Source organism: Xenopus tropicalis, chromosome 5 (genome assembly GCF_000004195.4).
Source record: "Xenopus tropicalis strain Nigerian chromosome 5, UCB_Xtro_10.0, whole genome shotgun sequence".
Classification (NCBI taxonomy): Eukaryota; Metazoa; Chordata; class Amphibia; order Anura; family Pipidae; genus Xenopus; species Xenopus tropicalis.
In genome coordinates this window covers 152,807,432-152,830,666 of record NC_030681.2, presented here as the reverse complement: position 1 = coordinate 152,830,666, position 23,235 = coordinate 152,807,432, and the positions used below count along the sequence as shown (strand labels likewise).

Below are 23,235 nucleotides of genomic sequence, written 5' to 3'. Positions count from 1 at the left end.
CTCCCTTCCCCTCTTGTATCGGTTATTGATTGCTTTATATGTTACTCCTTGTAGATTGTAAGCTCTTTTGGGCAGGGCCCCCTTCCCCTCTTGTATTGGTTATTGATTGCTTTATATGTTACTCCTTGTAGAGTGTAAGCTCTTTTGGGCAGGGCTCTCTTCCCCTCTTGTATAGGTTATTGATTGCTTTATATGTTACTCCTTGTAGAGTGTAAGCTCTTTTGGGCAGGGCTCTCTTCCCCTCTTGTATAGGTTATTGGTTGCTTTATATATTACTCCTTGTAGAGTGTAAGCTCTTTTGGTCTCCCTTCCCCTCCTGTATCGGTTACTGATTGCTTTATATGTTACTCTGTATGTCCAATGTATGAAACCCACTTATTGTACAGCGCTGCGGGATATGTTGGCGCTTTATAAATAAATGTTAATAATAATGATAATAATATTCTGGTCTCTTTTTAAAATCATGGCCTGGTTGCTAGGTTAAACTGGCATCCTAGCAACCAGATAGCTGCTGAAATTCCAAACTGGAGAGCTGCGGAAGAAAAGGCTAAATAATTGAAAATCTGCCAAAAATGAAGACCAATTGCAAACTGTCTTAGAATAGCACTCTCTACATCATAATAAGAATTAATTTAAAGGTGAACATTTAATGCTTCTGTCTGTCACTGGATGTATTTACTGTATATACATATATATATATATATATATATCATTAAAGGAGAACTAAACCACAAATGATGAGGGGGTGATAATTTGTTAAGTACACAAGCACAATTGTTTATACAGATCCCAGTATCCCCTTCAGAATGCAGGGTCTGCAGCAAGTGGGTGAAGCTAGAGGGCCACAGTTACAGAAATGGGATGCCCTTCCAGTAATTTGTAGCATTCCGGATAATGGGTTTCTGGATAACGAATCCCATACCTGTATTAAACAAGAGCTGCCCAACAGCATAAGATTGGAAAGAAGTCCATTGCGTTTCTAGGCAGACACTGCTGGGAAGATTAGCACCAAGCTAACCCCCACAAATATATAGTAAGTAGCACAAAGTGCCAAAGTGACTGCACAGCCAACCAACCAAAGAGTCTGCTTTTTGATTCTTACAGAGGTAAATTTCAACTGCTGCTGGTTGCTATGGGTTACTGGACCAACTTTGCCTATGTGTGTGCATAACTGAATATTATATTCTACCCAGTACCTGGGGCATTACCTCCAGGCGGAACCAGCCCCGGGCTCACAGGCTCTGGGCCCATGGAGGAACGGACTGTACCATGTAGCGGCTCTTACCTTGCTTCTTCTTCTTCAGCTGTTGGATCTGGTCCATTCTCTTGATGAGGATCTTGCATTTGTCCGGTTTGACGCTCAGACTGTCTATATCCCCAATATTGGCCGACAGCAGCTCGGCGAGCTCCTCCAGGTATTTGTTCTCCTGCTCCCGGCGGCGCTTCTCAGTGCTGCACACAAACAAATAAGGATATGAAGTCAATGGGAAATTGCAGCTTACCAACTCCGCTCAGATCCTCTTCCAATCTACGTACAACATGGCGCCTCCCCTGGCAGACCTCCCACATTGCCTTCAGCCACCTTAATCATTACTCTCTGTCTCTCACCAATGGTGATATCCAACCTATCCCACACTTACAGGCTCTTTTCTTGCCTTACTATAAACACTATGCTACTTACTATACACAGTAGCCTACAGTTACAGCCCTACTGACTCCAACATGTTCTACTGTCACCATCCTGCCATGCTGCAGCCATTTTTCCCTACTTTCTCTGTCTTCCCTACTTTTTCCCTCTTGCCCTTATGTCTCCATCTTGCCCTACTTTTGCTATTTCGCCCCTACTGTCTCCATCTTACCCTACTGTCTCCATCTTACCCTACTGTCTCCATCTTGCCCTACTGTCTCCATCTTGCCCTACTGTCTCCATCTTGCCCTACTGTCTCCATCTTGCCCTACTGTCTCCATCTTACCCTACTGTCTCCATCTTTCCCTACTGTCTCCATCTTGCCCTACTGTCTCCATCTTACCCTAGTGTGGCCATTTTGAACTCTTTATCTATCTTGACCTACTTTCTTCTTCTTGCCCTTTGTCCCCTCCCCCCACTGACCCAATCTTGTCTTACTTTTTCCAACTTGTCCTATTGTTGCTATCTTGCCCTACTGTCTCTATCCTTTTCTATTCTTTACATCATATTTTATTGTCTCCAACTTGCTCTACTGTCTCCATCTCGCCCTACTGTCTCCATCTTGCCCTACTGTCTCCATCTCGCCCCACTGTCTCCATCTCGCCCCACTGTCTCCATCTCGCCCTACTGTCCCTATCTTGCCCCACTGTCTCCATCTTGCCCTACTGTCTCCATCTTGCCCTACTGTCTCCATCTTGTCTTACTGTCTCCATCTCGCCCTACTGTCTCCATCTCGCCCTACTGTCCCCATCTTGCCCTACTGTCTCCATCTTGCCCTACTGTCTCCATCTCGCCCTACTGTCCCCATCTTGCCCTACTGTCTCCATCTTGCCCTACTGTCTCCATCTTGTCCTACTGTCTCCATCTTGCCCTACTGTCTCCATCTTGCCCTACTGTCTCCATCTTGCCCTACTGTGTTCATCTTGCCCTACTGTCTCCATCTTACCCTATTGTCTACATCTTGCCCTACTGTCTCCATCTTGCCATACTGTCTCCATCTTACCCTACTGTCTACATCTTGCCCTACTGTCTCCATCTTGCCATACTATCTCCATCTTGTCCTACTGTCTCCATCTTGCCATACTATCTCCATCTTGTCCTACTTTCTCCATCTTGCCCTACTGTCTCCATCTTGCCCTACTGTCTCCATCTTGCCCTACTGTCTCCATCTTGCCCTACTGTCTCCATCTTGCCATACTATCTCCATCTTGCCCTACTGTCTCCATCTTGCCATACTATCTCCATCTTATCCTAATGTCTACATCTTACACTACTGTCTCCATCTTGCCCCACTATATTTTCTGTTCCAACCCATAAGTGCAGCTGAGTGAGTGCAATGCAGCGGGCCCCTATATGTGCCCCCCTAGTCTGTAGTGCAGAAAGCCCAGTGCTCTGACCCGCTAACTCTTCGAAGAACGGTAAGAAAACAATCAAGCAGTTTGTCTCCTCCCTCCATTAGAAGGGAAATTTATGGCTGCAGCAGCCCAGCAAAGTGTGAAAGCAGCAGGGAGAGGGAGGCTGGTACCCTGCCCAGGGCAGAGGAGTCTCAGTGCAGTGATTTCCTGTGCTGTAAATCAGGCGCTGTGCCAAGGGGGGGCACTTATTCTGACCTGGGGCCTTAATGAGCTGTGTATGGCGGCTCCCTAGTCAGCCTGCTCTGATTTATACACACTGTGTGCTGCTGCTACTAAGTCTGGCCTACTTATGGCTTGAACTGCAACTCCCAGCAACACCTTTGGCTATTCAACTTATGGAAAAGGCAAAGTCACTGACCCCAGCAGCCAAAAACTATTGCTCTGTGAGGCTACAAGTTATTGTTACTTTTTATTACTTAGCTTTCTATTCAGGTCCCCTCTATTCATATATTAGTCTCCCGATCAAACCACTCCCTGGTTGCTAAGGTAATTTGAACCCTAGCAACCAGATAACTGTTGAAATCTTAAACTGCAGAGCTGCTGAACAAAAAGTGAAATCATTTAAAAACCACAAATAATAAAAAATGAGAGCAGGTCTGGACTGGGATGCAAAATAGGCCCTGGCATTCCCAGTACCCAGAGGCACAAACAGCCCCCCCAGCCCAATAAATAGTGACTGTCTGTGGCACCTTACAGCCCCCTGGCATTCCCAGTACCCAGAGGCACAAACAGCCCCCCCAGCCCAATAAATAGTGACTGTCTGTGGCACCTTACAGCCCCCCTGGCATTCCCATTAGTCAGAGGCACAAACAGCCCCCCCAGCCCAATAAATAGTGACTGTCTGTGGCACCTTACAGCCCCCTGGCATTCCCAGTACCCAGAGGCACAAACAGCCCCCCCCAGCCCAATAAATAGTGACAGTCTGTGGCACCTTACAGCCCCCCTGGCATTCCCAGTACCCAGAGGCACAAACAGCCCCCCCCCCAGCCCAATAAATAGTGATTGTCTGTGGCACCTTACAGCCCCCCTGGCATTCCCAGTACCCAGAAGCACAAGCAGCCCCCCCAGCCCAATAAATAGTGACTGTCTGTGGCACCTTACAGCCCCCCTGGCATTCCCAGTACCCAGAGGCACAAACAGCCCCCCCAGCCCAATAAATAGTGACTGTCTGTGGCACCTTACAGCCCCCCTGGCATTCCCAGTACCCAGAGGCACAAACAGCCCCCCCCCCAGCCCAATAAATAGTGATTGTCTGTGGCACCTTACAGCCCCCCTGGCATTCCCAGTACCCAGAGGCACAAACAGCCCCCCCAGCCCAATAAATAGTGACTGTCTGTGGCACCTTACAGCCCCCCTGGCATTCCCAGTACCCAGAGGCACAAACAGCCCCCCCAGCCCAATAAATAGTGACTGTCTGTGGCACCTTACAGCCCCCCTGGCATTCCCAGTACCCAGAGGCACAAACATCCCCCCCCCCAGCCCAATAAATAGTGACTGTCTGTGGCACCTTACAGCCCCCCTGGCATTCCCAGTACCCAGAGGCCCAAACAGCCCCCCCCAGCCCAATAAATAGTGACTGTCAGTGGCACCTTACAGCCCCCCTGGCATTCCCAGTACCCAGAGGCACAAACATCCCCCCCCCCAGCCCAATAAATAGTGACTGTCTGTGGCACCTTACAGCCCCCCTGGCATTCCCAGTACCCAGAGGCACAAACAGCCCCCCCAGCCCAATAAATAGTGACTGTCTGTGGCACCTTACAGCCCCCCTGGCATTCCCAGTACCCAGAGGCACAAACAGCCCCCCCAGCCCAATAAATAGTGACTGTCTGTGGCACCTTACAGCCCCCCTGGCATTCCCAGTACCCAGAGGCACAAACAGCCCCCCCAGCCCAATAAATAGTGACTGTCTATGACACCTTACAGCCCCCCTGGCATTCCCAGTACCCAGAGGCACAAACAGCCCCCCAGCCCAATAAATAGTGACTGTCTGAGGCACCTTACAGCCCCCCTGGCATTCCCAGTACCCAGAGGCACAAACAGCCCCACCCCAGCCCAATAAACAGTGACTGCCTATGGCACCTTACAGCAGCCCCTCTGGCATTAGCCAAACCCCACAGATTGCCAGTCCGTTCATTCCTCATTGTACACCATGTGGTTCTGTTCCCAGACACGCAGCCCATGGAAGGAAGGGAGGTTAAGTGCTGACCTCGGAAAGATCCTTAATGAGAGGCCAAGGGCTGACCGCACTCATTATCAGGCAGATTCGGGTCGGGTAATTGTATCTGGGCCGGGTACAGGCAAGAGCATTAATGCCAATAGACTTTTAGGCTGCTGATTCCAGGCCTTCGCTAATTGCCGGGACAGGTTGGCTGCTGAATACACAGGGGATGAGAGGCAGACGCCTTGTGTTTCCCGTATCAGTGAAATGAGACCTGCTGGTGAATTACTGCATCTCCGCTAGTGACCCACTTCCACTCGCTCAGCGCTCACTAGGGACGGCACTTTGGCCAATTCTGATGCCATGTTGTACAGCTCCAGGCACAAGTGAAACACTGGGGCTTCCAAACCTGAGCCAGGGGGACTAGGATCCCCATTTTAAACAGCAGCCCTGCCCTGCTTTATGGCTGAGATTCTAGCTATCTGTATAACAGAGCATTCTGTCACAGTGGCACAGATCCTATCTGATCCCCCCATTGTAAGCAGCAGTCCTGCCCTGCTTTATGGCTGAGATTCTAGCTATCTGTATAACAGAGCATTCTGTCACAGTGGCACAGATCCTATCTGATCCCCCCCATTGTAAGCAGCAGTCCTGCCCTGCTTTATGGCTGAGATTCTAGCTATCTGTATAACAGAGCATTCTGTCACAGTGGCACAGATCCTATCTGATCCCCCATTGTAAGCAGCAGTCCTGCCCTGCTTTATGGCTGAGATTCTAGCTATCTGTATAACAGAGCATTCTGTCACAGTGGCACAGATCCTATCTGATCCCCCCCATTGTAAGCAGCAGTCCTGCCCTGCTTTATGGCTGAGATTCTAGCTATCTGTATAACAGAGCATTCTGTCACAGTGGCACAGATCCTATCTGATCCCCCCATTGTAAGCAGCAGTCCTGCCCTGCTTTATGGCTGAGATTCTAGCTATCTGTATAACAGAGCATTCTGTCACAGTGGCACAGATCCTATCTGATCCCCCATTGTAAGCAGCAGTCCTGCCCTGCTTTATGGCTGAGATTCTAGCTATCTGTATAACAGAGCATTCTGTCACAGTGGTACAGATCCTATCTGATCCCCCCATTGTAAGCAGCAGTCCTGCCCTGCTTTATGGCTGAGATTCTAGCTATCTGTATAACAGAGCATTCTGTCACAGTGGCACAGATCCTATCTGATCCCCCCATTGTAAGCAGCAGTCCTGCCCTGCTTTATGGCTGAGATTCTAGCTATCTGTATAACAGAGCATTCTGTCACAGTGGCACAGATCCTATCTGATCCCCCCATTGTAAGCAGCAGTCCTGCCCTGCTTTATGGCTGAGATTCTAGCTATCTGTATAACAGAGCATTCTGTCACAGTGGCACAGATCCTATCTGATCCCCCCATTGTAAGCAGCAGTCCTGCCCTGCTTTATGGCTGAGATTCTAGCTATCTGTATAACAGAGCATTCTGTCACAGTGGCACAGATCCTATCTGATCCCCCCATTGTAAGCAGCAGTCCTGCCCTGCTTTATGGCTGAGATTCTAAACAAGTAATAGTGTCCCTTTATCTTCAATGCCAGTGCAAATGGATAAGAGGGTAACAAAGGCAACGCCAGACACATTGAACTTCTTTCTGCATCCATTGCCTGGAGCAAATAAATAATAACAACATGTCACATTGGGAAGGATTAAACCATTCTCAGGACCAGGCTGATTCATTTTCCCTCTATAAATCAAATGCAGTGAGAGTGAGTCGGGGGATAAAGGGGCTACAAAAGGCAGTGCGGCACGGCAGGAATTCACAGGCTGAGCAGACTCGTTGCTGTGACAACTCTCACTCCATGTGAGGGAATGGAGCCATTTTTTATACTTAACAGTGTCATTCAGAGACCCTCACTCTGGCAGGCCAGGGTACAGAGCGGGGGGAGGTATAAGCTCGCCAGGGTGGAAGATATAGAGAGAAATACTGGGAGAACAAAGCAAATGCATTCTAAGGATGTGTTATTATTTTTTTTGTCTGTCTTTCAGTATTGCGTGCTACCCACTGCCTGTTGCTAAGGTTAACGAGTCCCTAGCAACCAGTTAACAATGTAAAATGTGTTAAAGGAACAGTAACACCTGTTTGAAAGTAAATAAAAAAAACACGGGTGTGCTTGGTACAGAAACCCTATAACCCTTTATATAAATACCCTGTGGTACAGCTGGGGTGTTTGCTACAGAAACCCTACTATAGTTTATATAAATACCCCGCTGTGTAGCCCCGGGGGCAGCCGTTCCTGCACTGGTACAGCTGGGGTGTTTGCTACAGAAACCCTACTATAGTTTATATAAATACCCCGCTGTGTAGCCCCGGGGGCAGCCGTTCCTGCACTGGTGCAGCTGGGGTGTTTGCTACAGAAACCCTACTATAGTTTATATAAATACCCTGCTGTGTAGCCCCGGGGGCAGCCATTCCTGCACTGGTATAGCTGGGGTGTTTGCTACAGAAACCCTACTATAGTTTATATAAATACCCCGCTGTGTAGCCCCGGGGGCAGCCATTCCTGCACTGGTACAGCTGGGGTGTTTGCTACAGAAACCCTACTATAGTTTATATAAATACCCCGCTGTGTAGCCCCGGGGGCAGCCATTCCTGCACTGGTACAGCTGGGGTGTTTGCTACAGAAACCCTACTATAGTTTATATAAATACCCCGCTGTGTAGCCCCGGGGGCAGCCATTCCTGCACTGGTACAGCTGGGGTGTTTGCTACAGAAACCCTACTATAGTTTATATAAATACCCCGCTGTGTAGCCCCGGGGGCAGCCATTCCTGCACTGGTACAGCTGGGGTGTTTGCTACAGAAACCCTACTATAGTTTATATAAATACCCCGCTGTGTAGCACCGGGGGCAGCCATTCCTGCACTGGTACAGCTGGGGTGTTTGCTACAGAAACCCCACTATAGTTTATATAAATACCCCGCTGTGTAGCCCCGGGGGCAGCCATTCCTGCACTGGTACAGCTGGGGTGTTTGCTACAGAAACCCTACTATAGTTTATATAAATACCACGCTGTGTAGCCCCGGGGGCAGCCATTCCTACACTGGTACAGCTGGGGTGTTTGCTACAGAAACCCTACTATAGTTTATATAAATACCCTGCTGTGTAGCCCTGGGGGCAGCCATTCCTGCACTGGTACAGCTGGGGTGTTTGCTACAGAAACCCTACTATAGTTTATATAAATACCCCGCTGTGTAGCCCCGGGGGCAGCCATTCCTGCACTGGTACAGCTGGGGTGTTTGCTACAGAAACCCTACTATAGTTTATATAAATACCCCGCTGTGTAGCCCCGGGGGCAGCCATTCCTGCACTGGTACAGCTGGGGTGTTTGCTACAGAAACCCTACTATAGTTTATATAAATACCCTGCTGTGTAGCCCCGGGGGCAGCCATTCCTGCACTGGTACAGCTGGGGTGTTTGCTACAGAAACCCTACTATAGTTTATATAAATACCCTGCTGTGTAGCCCTGGGGGCAGCCATTCCTGCACTGGTACAGCTGGGGTGTTTGCTACAGAAACCCTACTATAGTTTATATAAATACCCCGCAGTGTAGCCCCGGGGGCAGCCATTCCCGCACTGGTACAGCTGGGGTGTTTGCTACAGAAACCCTACTATAGTTTATATAAATACCCTGCTCTGTAGAATACAATGGTGTTTTATCAGTTATTGGCTATGTAAGCTGTGCCCTTTCTCCTTTGAATGGCTGCCCCAGTGCCTTGACTGCCTACTGACTTACCTCTGTGCTGTATCACATGGCAAGGCCTTCCTCTTGCGGTCCTGGCTAGCAGGATCTGCGGAACTGTCCCCGAGGCCACTCATGTTGAGCTCTTTCACACCTATAAAAAGCAGACATTTGTGGGTTAAAACATTGGCAATTTTGGGGCATAAGTGTCAGAACGGAAATCAAATTCACAAACTTTTTTGTTAGTCATTTTCTATGGTTCATTTGCATGGAGACGTAGAAGTCACTGCAGGCTGCAGCATACAGGAAGTGCATTTACATCTAGTTTTAAAGGGGGTCGTCACCACTATCGATTGCTTTCTGCTGCAAGTTGAACTAGAAAGTGCAAAAGATGGGGGGGGGTGCAGGTTAACACAAAAGGAGGGGATAACCGAACCCCCCCCCCCCCCGACGAGCCGAGAATCTAGGTTGGGCCCCGCTGAGTGATCATTACAGCCCCTGATATGCACCACTCCCTCCATTTCCACCAGCAGGAACCCCCAGTAATTAGATTGTCAGCTTTACCATTTCCTTGCCAGAGGAGCTAGCAGTTCACTACAGGGTTCCTCCCTCCCAGCGAGAGGGTTAGAGGGAGGGAAGCCGGAGCCAAGGAAGTCAATAGATTCTGGGCATTGTGGGAGATGTTAGAGTTCCTGCTCGCAGTCGGCTAATGGCCTGGAATCAATGAGGAGCCAATGTTGTGTTTAATTGCACCCCGTGTCTGTCTGCTGCACCCTAAATGTAACTGCCTCTCATTATTGTCTCGACCTAGTTTGCTGCTCGCTTTCTAGTGTCTAATAGTTCTACGGGTTGGTGCTGCAGCCCACTGTCCAAACCAGCAGCTAAGGCAGAAGACACACAGAGCTACTTAGTAGCAGTTACTTGTCCCGGCTACTTAACGCCAGAAAATCCCCTGCCATAGACAATACTGAGAATTGCCCCTGCTAAACACACGTAGAGACAATTATCAGTATATGATCAGCATTGTCTGTTTTAGTAGCTGCTACTAGTAGCTCTGTGTGTCTGATGGTCTGAAGAGCTGACACTCTGTTGTTGCTTTGGGACTATGGCTCCAATTCCAACTCACAGAAACAAGAATGTTATTTACAGATATCTGATTAATTTGCAATTAGTCACAAGTTATCAGTTCCATAGGCGTCGGAACTGGGGGTTTTCCGGATAAGGGATCTTTCCATAATTTGGATCTCTATAGCTTAATCTTATGAATAACTTTACTATAACTTAAACATTAAATAAACCCAATAGGGCTGTTCTGCCCCAATAAGGGGTAATTATATCTTAGTTGGGATCAAGTACAGGTACTGTTTTATTATTACAGAGAAAAAGGAATCATTTAACCATTAAATAAACCCAATAGGATTGTTCTGCCCCAATAAGGGGTAATTATATCTCAGTTGGGATCAAGTACAGGTACTGTTTTATTATTACAGAGAAAAGGGAATCATTTAACCATTAAATAAACCCAATAGGGCTGTTCTGCCCCCAATAAGGGGTAATTATATCTTAGTTGGGATCAAGTACAGGTACTGTTTTATTATTACAGAGAAAAGGGAATCATTTAACCATTAAATAAACCCAATAGGGCTGTTCTGCCCCAATAAGGGGTAATTATATCTTAGTTGGGATCAAGTACAGGTACTGTTTTATTATTACAGAGAAAAGGGAATCATTTAACCATGAAATAAACCCAATAGGGCTGTTCTGCCCCCAATAAGGGGTAATTATATCTTAGTTGGGATCAAGTACAGGTACTGTTTTATTATTACAGAGAAAAGGGAATCTATTAACCATTAAATAAACCCAATAGGGCTGTTCTGCCCCAATAAGGGGTAATTATATCTTAGTTGGAGTCAAGTACAGGTACTGTTTTATTATTACAGAGAAAATGGAATCATTTAACCATTAAATAAACCCAATAGGGCTGTTCTGCCCCCAATAAGGGGTAATTATATCTTAGTTGGGATCAAGTACAGGTACTGTTTTATTATTACAGAGAAAAGGGAATCATTTAACCATGAAATAAACCCAATAGGGCTGTTCTGCCCCAATAAGGGGTAATTATATCTTAGTTGGGATCAAGTCGAGTTATTGTTTTGTTATTACAGAGAAAAACAATCTTTCTGCATAACAGGTTTCCGGCTAGCGGATCCCATACCTGTACAATTTATGGATACTGATATTACATGGGCCCGCAGGTACTGTATATGGAGGGACATCCCCCCAAGAGACAGCTACAATAAGTGAGAGACAGAGCTGTCTCTTTATTATTGATAAACCCACGCAATCAGAAGATGAAAAGATGCCGGTTGTTCTGTTAGTACTTAGACTTGGGCTCATTGTTCTATTATATCGCAGAAATGAGTGAAAGAGGGACACACAGCCTTTATTATAGCACTTCCCTTTGTGCAACAGTAGAGCTAGAAACTCCTTTGTCCTCAATAGGAAAAACTAATTATCGGGGGTACAGCAAGCGGCCCACAATGCACTGATCTCATACCCCGACTCCTCTCTCTATTAAATTACCTGTATCTTGGGAAACACACTCCAAACCTAATGTTCTGCCTCTGCTCATATAGTGTCACTGTAGGTTTGCAGGAAAGCTATAATGAAAGGAGAGCTGTGATTGGTGCAGCAAGGAGACCTGGCTGCTAGTGGTGCTGATGGCCGGCAGCAGGGCTGCTATGTGCAAATACTATCACTATCTCTCCCATACACACAGTACAGATGCATGGGATCCCACCTCTGTGTATCTGCTTCACTCACTAGGCCAGTTCTCTGTAGGCCATTCAGAAGCAGAAGCAATGAGCAGTGGTGTTCAGTCTGGCATAGACCCTATCCCTTACACCCCCTTGCCTTACTATACACACTATCCAACAGCTAGAGGCCCTATCCCTATTACCACCTTACGTTACGATACACACTATCTGACAATTAGAGGCCCTATCCCTTACACCCCCTTGCCTTACTATACACACTATCCCACAGTTTTAGGCCCTATCCCTTACACCCCTTTGCCTTACTATACACACTATCCCACAGTTAGAGGCCCTATCCTTTACACCCCCTTGCCTTACTATATACACTATCCCACAGTTAGAGGCCCTATGCCTAACACCCCCTTGCCTTACTATACACACTATCCCACAGCTAGAGGCCCTATCCCTTACACCCCCTTGCCTTACTATACACACTATCCCACAGTTTTAGGCCCTATCCCTTACACCCCTTTGCCTTACTATACACACTATCTCACAGTTTTAGGCCCTATCCCTTACACCCCTTTGCCTTACTATACACACTATCCCACACTTTTAGGCCCTATCCCTTACACCCCCTTGCCTTACTATACACACTATCTCACAGTTTTAGTGAGGTGTATGGGGTGGGAAAGTAAACAGACTGGACCACAACAATTTAATGTGATGTGTTTCTGTAAAATGCACAGTTGTAGCTTGGTGTTTATAGTAAGGCAAGATGGTGGCGGAAATAGGGGTTGTGCAATAGTTTCTATATTAAGGCAAGGTGGTGTTAGGGATAGGGCCTCTAACTGTGGGATAGTGTGTATAGTAACACCACTTAGCCTTACTATACACACTATCCGCCCTATTTCCACCAACATCTTGCCTTACTATAAACACCAAGCTACAACTGTGCATTTTACAGAAACACATCACATGAAATCGTTGTGGTCCAGTCTGTTTACTTTCCCTCCCCATACACAGCAATGGGGCCCAGGCTAGTTGCCCCTGCTTACACCCCAATAAGAAATGCATTAGATATGGTGTCTCTGTGTGATTACATAGTTACAACATGGGTCCATTTACCCTGGCCAGTAACCCATAGCAACCAAAGCACGGTTAGAATGATAAAAGTAAATACCCAATTGGCTGGGATAGGTTACTAAACTGAGTCAAGCTTTACTCCAAGCTGTGCGTCAGCTGCAATGGCATCTCTAGTCAGAAACTACACAGATAACCACAAGTGTTTGTTGAGTCAGAACTGTCAGTGTGTCGGGCCCTGTCACCCACAGAGCTGATTATTGCACAACAGAAAATGTGACTTTATCTGGCGCAGTTACAGTTTCCCATGTAAGTTACCCACAAAGCGGAATTGAGTGGCCCAACCGAGGCACGACAGGAAGGAAGCCCAGCTCCCGCCATGGCCGGCTAAAATCCTTTCCAATAGCCCGGGGACTGGCAATGATATTTCTGAATGGTCTGTGTCTTACTGCTGTTTAACCCTTTGCTGCATGGAGGGATCCAAGTACCTGGCAGTCAGTATACTGACAAATAATGGATTTGAAATTCCTATTGGAATCCTTATTGGAATGAAGTACGGCAAGCACTATGGCACCTCCGCCTCCCAATCATTCATATTTACAAATATAGAATATGCTGAGTTTTTGAAAGCTAGAGACATATTAGGATCCACAGTGGTCACGTGACCCTGAGCCCCCATGTGACCACTACTGGTCATGTGACTAAATATCCCACTGAGGAAGCTGCAGATCCCATGGGAGGAGTCCCAGGAAGTGTGCAACCAGTTTATAGAGCCCCTGTGTGTTTGTTGCCAAAACAAATAGTACATCCATAGTTTATGATTAAAGATAGATGGGCTATTGTCTCCCTTCAGGTGTCGGTATCACTTGAAACGTAACTCGCACTTTTCTTTTATTGCCGATTGTGGCAGCAGTTCTCTATCCCTCACGATATAAATTCAGCTCTTTATGCAGAATAACCTATGCCCATACAGTGTGTTTTATTGAAACTTTATAGAACCATAAAACTCTCCTATAAACAGGGTGTACTTCCCCTTTAACCTGTAAACTGCTGCAAACACAACCAGCACAACTTGTTGCTAGGTATTTCCCAGCATTCTAATTAGGGATGCACCAAATCCACTAATTTCAGATTCGGGCAAATACTGAAATCCTTGCCTTACTATACACACTGCCTGACAACTACAGAGCCTTCGGACAAGATGTTGCCCATTGGCACGCTAATATAGCACTTTGCACTAGGGATGCACCAAATCCACTAATTTCAGATTCGGCCAAATACTGAAATCCTTGCCTTACTATACACACTGCCTGACAACTACAGAGCCTTCGGACAAGATCTTGCCCATTGGCACGCTAATATAGCACTTTGCACTAGGGATGCACCGAATCCTTAAAATCACACGACTTTTTGTCACATGAAGAAGGAAGATGATAATTCTTCCCCACGTGAGTAGCACGCAGTTTTGTTTAACCCTTCCTTGCCCTAATTTGTATATGAAAATTAGGATTCGGATTTGGTTTGGGATTTGGACGAAATATTACAAAGGATTTGGTGCATTCCTACTTTGCACAATGTACTGTGATTGTAAATGAGGCTTTTGTCTTTCTGAGAAAACAACCCAATGTTCCATATACAGTAGTCATGGTGTAACATTCTAGGGTTCTGTGTAGTCATGGCGTAATATTCTAGGGTTCTGTGTAGTCATGGTGTAACATTCTAGGGTTCTGTGTAGTCATGGTGTAACATTCTAGGGTTCTGTGTAGTCATGACATTGCATTCTAGGGTTCTGTGTAGTCATGGGGTAACATTCTAGGGTTCTGTGTAGTCATGGCGTAACATTCTAGGGTTCTGTGTAGTCATGGTGTAACATTCTAGGGTTCTATGTAATCATGGCATAACATTCTAGGGTTCTATGTAGTCATGGTGTAACATTTTGTTGTTCTATGTAGTGATGACGTAACATTCTAGGGTTCTATTTAGTCATGGCGTAACATTTTAGGGTTCTGTGTGGTCATGGCATAGCATTCTAGAATTCTTTGTAGTCATGGCGTAACATTCTAGGGTTCTATGTAGTCATAATGTAACATTCTAGGGTTCTATGTAGTCATGGTGTATCATTCTAGGGTTCTATGTAGTCATGGTGTAAGACTCTAGGGTTCTATGCCTTGAGCGTTACTGACAAAAAGAAAAACAAAAAACAGCTTGTACAATAACAGGATGGCTAAGATTATTTAAGAAGGACAGAGAAGATTTTTAGCACTGAGTTCATAATCATATTAATCCTTCATAGTCATAGTGTAACATTCTAGGGTTCTATGTAGTCATGGCGTAACATTCTAGGGTTCTTTGTAGTCATGGCATTGCATTCTAGGGTTCTGTGTAGTCATGGCGTAGTCATGGTGTAACATTCTAGGGTTCTGTGTAGTCATGGCGTAGTCATGGCGTAACATTCTAGGGTTCTTTGTAGTCATGGCATTGCATTCTAGGGTTCTGTGTAGTCATGGCGTAGTCATGGTGTAACATTCTAGGGTTCTATGTAGTCATGGCATAAAATTCTAAGTTCTATGTAGTAACGGAGTAACATTCTCGGTTTCTATGTAATCATGGCGTAACATTCTAGGGTTCTATGTAGTCATGGTGTTACATTCTAATGTTCCGTGTAGTCACGGTATGTCACTGTAACACTCCCTACAAACAAGGTGTAGTACTGTTATATTCCGTGCAGTCTGGGTGCAACGCTCTGTAAAAGCTTCCATAGTACGTACTACTGACTCACCCCACTGAGCCTGTGGGTAGAAAAGGTAAAGGGGGGGGGGGGGAAGCCACACACACCAGCTAACTCTGCCCGCAAATGGTGATGCCCCTTTACTGTAATCACACTAATTCTCACCTTCACAAACATGTATTTGCTACCCCCACACCTGCAGCCTATGTAGGAGCTAAATAAATACATTGAGTCACTGCTAGGGAAGCTGGTGATCCCTTATTCTAATCTACCAGCCATTGTAAGTGCATACAGCTATGGTAAAAGGGCAATCAGCAGGGCAGCTTTAGCATTAGGCTGGCCCTACACTTACCCCAGTATGCCCACCTTGAAGCCAAAACCCCTGAGATGCCCTTGGGCCAAATGATCAGATCACAATGATGGCAATGTAGGTGTGGGCCACATTAACGAGCCAATGGGACTTTTGGCCGGATATTGTTACCCCATAAGATTCATATTATATAGTAGCCCTGTGGGTGTGGCAAGGTATAATGGGCGGGGTCTGTGTAGATCAGAGGTGAGGCAAAATGCATTTTTAATTAAAAAATAGAATGTTAGGAACCTTGTTCAAGATTTATTGAAAAAGCCACTTAAGAAAATCCATATTTATAGCCTAACAAAGTGAACATAAATAAATGTCTTTTTCTGATGAATTCTTAGACATTTATGATATGTTTACATTGTGTATAAGTGCATTTCCCTGTGTTCCGTCCCTTTAACGACAGATTCCGGGAGTTTCGCAACACGCCATTCGGAACATTTCTATGGATTTACCAGTTTCAGCCGGAACATAAACAGGTCGATACAATGTAAATAAAATGTATTTATCAGCGAGAGCACACAGCCCTTTCACTCCTGCCGCAAACACGGCCCGTTTGTGTTTGTCTCTATAGTTCTGGGAGGGACTGAACAGTTTCTGTGTCCCCAGCGATAAACAAATTACTTCTATTTATGTTACACGGCCCTGTGAGTTTCCTAACGAAAATATTACAGAGAAACCTTTCACAGATGAAAAAGAGCTGTAACGTGTCCCCAGTGATATACAGTAAATATATCTCTGTAAGAACTTGTGTGTAGGAGCCAGTCACTGCCATAGGAACAGAACTGTCAGTGACTGCTAATATCCTTATCATTTACAGTAGGGGCTACATTATCCCATATAATACATGAGTGATACTCAGAGTTCCCTGTATAACTCAGCCTGCAGCCTTGTGCCTTTATATGGGCACAGAACCCCTCAGTGACTGCTAATATCCTTATCATTTACAGTAGGGGGTACATTATCCCTTATAATACATGAGTGATACTCAGAGTTCCCTGTATAACTCAGCCTGCAGCCTTGTGCCTTTATATGGGCACAGAACCCCTCAGTGACTGCTAATATCCTTATCATTTACAGTAGGGGGTACATTATCCCTTATAATACATGAGTGATACTCAGAGTTCCCTGTATAACTCAGCCTGCAGCCTTGTGCCTTTATATGGGCACAGAACCCCTCAGTGACTGCTAATATCCTTATCATTTACAGTAGGGGGTACATTATCCCTTATAATACATGAGTGATACGTGGGATGCTACATTTTCCCTACAGTTCAGACCCGCAGTACCTCCTGGAATAGAAGGGGTTAGTACAATCAGGGCTCGTTCCAATGAAGGCAATAGGAAGGCAATTCGTTTGCTTAGGCATCTAATGAAGTGGAAAAGGGAGTGATCTGTCCCAGGGCAGAATGGATGCCTGAGAGGGATACAGAGTAGCCTAGGCCACTGTTTGAATTCTCTCAGCAAAGCTCCGTCCTGGAAGCCCTACCTCCCCGGCCGCCACAAAAGGATGAATTCTGTGGTTTTCTGCCCATAGCCTTCTACTTCTTCACTCTTGTTTAGACATATAAATAAACACAGGCCTCAGATGACCCCTCAGCAACAAAAGGCAAACTGCGGGCAAGAAAATAAACCCGGCTGTGAGGGGAACGATGGGGACACAGTGCTGCCACTCCCACCAGAGAAAGAATTCTCCCTATAGCGGGAGATCCAGGGATCACTGGGGCAAGGCTTGATTAAATAGGTTGTTTACCTTTCAATACTTTTGTTGGTTTGGGCCCTAGGATACAAGCAGATCTGTCTATTGCCCCATTGCCTAGGCGCCCAGTCAGCTTGGGGCCAAAGAAATGTATTAATGTAGCAAATTAGTCAGTAACCCTCCCTTCCAGAGCTGCTCCAGAATCACAGGTGAAAAATTAAACACTTACAGTATATTAGCAAAACGGTGAGAAATATAAAGATGGAGAAAAAATAAAATAGAAAGCAACTAATTTTTTTTTTTAATTTTGATGAACTGCTACTATAGGCACCATCTCTCCCTACTATACCTGCTATCCCACAGCCCCAGTCCCTTCCCAGAGGGTATTATCCCCCCCACTGCTACTATAGGCACCATCTCTCCCTACTATACCTGCTATCCCCCAGCCCCAGTCCCTTCCCAGAGGCTATTATCCCCCCACTGCTACTATAGGCACCATCTCTCCCTACTATACCTGCTATCCCACAGCCCCAGTCCCTTCCCAGAGGCTATTATCCCACTGCTACTATAGGCACCATCTCTCCCTACTATACCTGCTATCCCACAGCCCCAGTCCCTTCCCAGAGGCTATTATCCCCCCACTGCTACTATAGGCACCATCTCTCCCTACTATACCTGCTATCCCACAGCCCCAGTCTCTTCCCAGAGGCTATTATCCCCCACTGCTACTATAGGCACCATCTCTCCCTACTATACCTGCTATCCCACAGCCCCAGTCCCTTCCCAGAGGCTATTATCCCCCCACTGCTACTATAGGCACCATCTCTCCCTACTATACCTGCTATCCTACAGCCCCAGTCCCTTCCCAGAGGCTATTATCCCACTGCTACTATAGGCACCATCTCTCCCTACTATACCTGCTATCCCACAGCCCCAGTCCCTTCCCAGAGGCTATTATCCCCCCACTGCTACTATAGGCACCATCTCTCCCTACTATACCTACTATCCCACAGTCCCAGTCCCTTCCCAGAGGCTATTATCTCCCCACTGCTACTATAGGCACCATCTCTCCCTACTATACCTGCTATCCCACAGCCCCAGTCCCTTCCCAGAGGCTATTATCCCCCCGCTGCTACTATAGGCACCATCTCTCCCTACTATACCTGCTATCCCACAGCCCCAGTCCCTTCCCAGAGGCTATTCTCCCCCCACTGCTACTATAGGCACCATCTCTCCCTACTATACCTACTATCCCACAGTCCCAGTCCCTTCCCAGAGGCTATTATCTCCCCACTGCTACTATAGGCACCATCTCTCCCTACTATACCTGCTATCCCACAGCCCCAGTCCCTTCCCAGAGGCTATTATCCCCCCACTGCTACTATAGGCACCATCTCTCCCTACTATACCTGCTATCCCACAGCCCCAGTCCCTTCCCAGAGGCTATTATTCCCCCGCTGCTATTATAGGCACCATCTCTCCCTACTATACCTGCTATCCCACAGCCCCAGTCCCTTCCCAGAGGCTATTATCCCCCCGCTGCTACTATAGGCACCATCTCTCCCTACTATACCTGCTATCCCACAGCCCCAGTCCCTTCCCAGAGGCTATTATCCCCCCGCTGCTACTATAGGCACCATCTGTCCCTACTATACCTGCTATCCCACAGCCCCAGTCCCTTCCCAGAGGCTATTATCCCCCCACTGCTACTATAGGCACCATCTCTCCCTACTATACCTGCTATCCCACAGCCCCAGTCCCTTCCCAGAGGCTATTCTCCCCCCACTGCTACTATAGACACCATCTCTCCCTACTATACCTGCTATCCCACAGCCCCAGTCCCTTCCCAGAGGCTATTATCCCCCCACTGCTACTATAGGCACCATCTCTCCCTACTATACCTGCTATCCCACAGCCCCAGTCCCTTCCCAGAGGCTATTATCCCCCCACTGCTACTATAGGCACCATCTCTCCCTACTATACCTGCTATCCCACAGCCCCAGTCCCTTCCCAGAGGCTATTATCCCACTGCTACTATAGGCACCATCTCTCCCTACTATACCTGCTATCCCACAGCCCCAGTCCCTTCCCAGAGGGCTATTCTCCCCCCACTGCTACTATAGGCACCATCTCTCCCTACTATACCTGCTATCCCACAGCCCCAGTCCCTTCCCAGAGGCTATTATCCCACTGCTACTATAGGCACCATCTCTCCCTACTATACCTGCTATCCCACAGCCCCAGTCCCTTCCCAGAGGCTATTATCCCCCCACTGCTACTATTAGGCACCATCTCTCCCTACTATACCTGCTATCCCACAGCCCAGTCCCTTCCCAGAGGCTATTCTCCCCCCACTGCTTACTATAGGCACCATCTCTCCCTACTATACCTGCTATCCCACAGCCCCAGTCCCCTTCCCAGAGGCTATTATCCCACTGCTACTATAGGCACCATCTCTCCCTACTATACCTGCTATCCCACAGCCCCAGTCCCTTCCCAGAGGCTATTATCCCACTGCTACTATAGGCACCATCTCTCCCTACTATACCTGCTATCCCACAGCCCCAGTCCCTTCCCAGAGGCTATTATCCCCCCACTGCTACTATAGGCACCATCTCTCCCTACTATACCTGCTATCCCACAGCCCCAGTCCCTTCCCAGAGGCTATTATCCCCCACTGCTACTATAGGCACCATCTCTCCCTACTATACCTGCATTCCCACAAGCCCCAGTCCCTTCCCAGAGGGCTATTATCCCCCCACTGCTACTATAGGCACCATCTCTCCCTACTATACCTGCTATCCCACAGCCACAGTCCCTTCCCAGAGGCTATTATCCCACTGCTACTATAGGCACCATCTCTCCCTACTATACCTGCTATCCCACAGCCCCAGTCCCTTCCCAGAGGCTATTATCCCCCCACTGCTACTATAGGCACATCTCTCCCTACTATACCTGCTATCTCACAGCCCCAGTCCCTTCCCAGAGGCTATTATCCCCCCACTGCTACTATAGGCACCATCTCTCCCTACTAAACCCGCTATCCCACAGCCCCAGTCCCTTCCCAGAGGCTATTATCCCACTGCTACTATAGGCACCATCTCTCCCTACTATACCTGCTATCCCACAGCCCCAGTCCCTTCCCAGAGGCTATTATCCCCCCACTGCTACTATAGGCACCATCTCTCCCTACTATACCTGCTATCCCACAGCCCCGGTCCCTTCCCAGAGGCTATTATCCCCCCCACTGCTACTATAGGCACCATCTCTCCCTACTATACCTGCTATCCCACAGCCCCAGTCCCTTCCCAGAGGCTATTATCCCACTGCTACTATAGGCACCATCTCTCCCTACTATACCTGCTATCCCACAGCCCCAGTCCCTTCCCAGAGGCTATTATCCCCCCACTGCTACTATAGGCACCATCTCTCCCTACTATACCTGCTATCCCACAGCCCCAGTCCCTTCCCAGAGGCTATTATCCCCCCACTGCTACTATAGGCACCATCTCTCCCTACTATACCTGCTATCCCACAGCCCCAGTCCCTTCCCAGAGGCTATTATCCCCCCACTGCTACTATAGGCACCATCTCTCCCTACTATACCTGCTATCCCACAGCCCCAGTCCCTTCCCAGAGGCTATTATCCCACTGCTACTATAGGCACCATCTCTCCCTACTATACCTGCTATCCCACAGCCCCAGTCCCTTCCCAGAGGCTATTATCCCCCCACTGCTACTATAGACACCATCTCTCCCTACTATACCTGCTATCCCACAACAACTATGTATCATTAAATTTTCCCTACACTCTTTGTGCTTTCAGTTGCTACTCTGTGGGTTACTCTATCTGTAAGGCTCTGAGTAGAAGTCCTTAGCTGAATCACCCCTAAAGGCAGCTCTGTTTACAGTCTTGGATTCTTTCCTTTAATTTTGAAGATAAAAAATGAGTGTTTTATTTGTTTTGCTTTGGCTAAAAATTTAAGGCTTGCTGATTGATGGACCTGCGATTTTTCTCAAGTCTCTCATAACAATTACCCCTTTTACAGAAAGCCAAGGATCTCAAAAACACAATAAATCTGGAGCATTTAATTAGTCTCTGTGGTGCATTTGGCCTAAGAGAGAATGTTCAGAGGACTTTTTTTCTGTGCTATGATAACAAAATATGGGGGGAAAAAGTTTGCCACTGCTCAAGTCATTACAAAAGTTTATCTAATAATTAAAAGACCACTATACGCTCAACTTTTCCAGCAGAATCGTGGATAGTTGGTGTGTCTTTTTTCAGGCAGGAACAGTTCAGTGTAAAAATAAAATAGACAGACTGGGGGCAATAGAAAAAATATTTTCGATATAGTTAGTTAGGCAAGAATGTAATCTATAAAGGCTGGAGTGGGCAGATGTCTAACATACTAGCCAGAACACTACTTCATGCTTTTCACCTCTTAGTTAGTCAGTGACTTTAGTGGGGGTCATATGGGACAACTGTCAGTTAGTTTGTGAGACCGCAGGTCAGATTCAAATGCAAACTAACTGAACAGTTGCGTCCCATATGCCCCCCCCCTCAAGTCACTGATTGGCTACTGACTGCTAACAGCTTAGAGAGCAGTAGGAAGGAGGAAGTAGTGTTCTGGCTATTATGTTAGACATCTGCCCACTCCAGCCTTTATATATTACATTTTTGCCTAACTAACTATATTAAAAACATGTTTTATTTTGCACAGTCTGTCTATTTTACCCAGTTTCATTTTTATATTGAAATGTTCCTTTAAGAGCTGCATCTTCCTTGGTACAGGAGAGGAGAAGTGGCACATACATAGAAACAACATAGTTAAGGATTTAAAAAAGACATCAAGTTCTACTTTATGTCCATGTAAAACATGCCCTACTGCTAGTTTAGCCAGAGGAAGGTTAAAATAATCCACCTTAAGCCTCTCCAATTTGCCTCTGGGGGAATAATTCCTTCCTTAAGGCGGCCATACATGGGCTATAGTTTCTATACTTGCTTGAATTACAGCCAATCATTTCTTAAAGTTATCTAATGTATTTGCCAGTAGAACCATTTATATTTTCACCACTTTCCAAAACCCCTTTTGTACCTTAAGATGGAACTTCTAATATCCTGAATAGATGCCTTCATGTTTGCCAGAAGGACTTACTGGTGAATAAAGGATCAGTCAGTTTATTGTACGGCCCCCTTATTATGATTAGTAGTATTAATGCGTATTTATAAATTACCAACATATTCCGTACTGCTGTACAATAAATGGTTACAAACCAAAATGTAACTAAGTGATAAAGAAATCACTGCCCAAAAGAGCTTACGATCTAAATATACACCGTTATCAAATCCCCCTTAAGCTCCTCTTCTCCAGTGTAACCAATCCCAGCCTTTCCTCATAGCTGAGCCCTTCCATTGCCTTTATCAGCATGAGGAGGATGAATAATGAAATCAAAGGCACAGAAATTTGTTCCAGAAACGATCAAGGGAACATACTGACTGTCTGTCAAAATTTAACTTTTCAACAGCTTCAAAGGTCAAAATCTCCTAAATGAATGTACTTCTCCCTCTGGCTCTCAATTTATGGGGGGATAATTAT

The 23,235-nt window shown here is 46.6% G+C and overlaps 1 protein-coding gene across 10 annotated transcripts in view; it reads right to left on the bottom strand.

Moving 5' to 3' along the window:
• The window catches only part of ncoa1 (nuclear receptor coactivator 1), a 237,102-nt gene that overhangs the window by 93,427 nt on the left and 120,440 nt on the right, over positions 1–23,235 (bottom strand). For all 10 annotated transcript variants that reach the window (NM_001112912.1, XM_031901466.1, XM_031901465.1 and 7 more), the window contains 2 exon segments: positions 1,286–1,452; positions 9,069–9,168. In NM_001112912.1, coding sequence (NP_001106383.1) covers positions 1,286–1,452; positions 9,069–9,151 — 250 coding nt within the window. In that variant the 5' untranslated portion in view covers positions 9,152–9,168.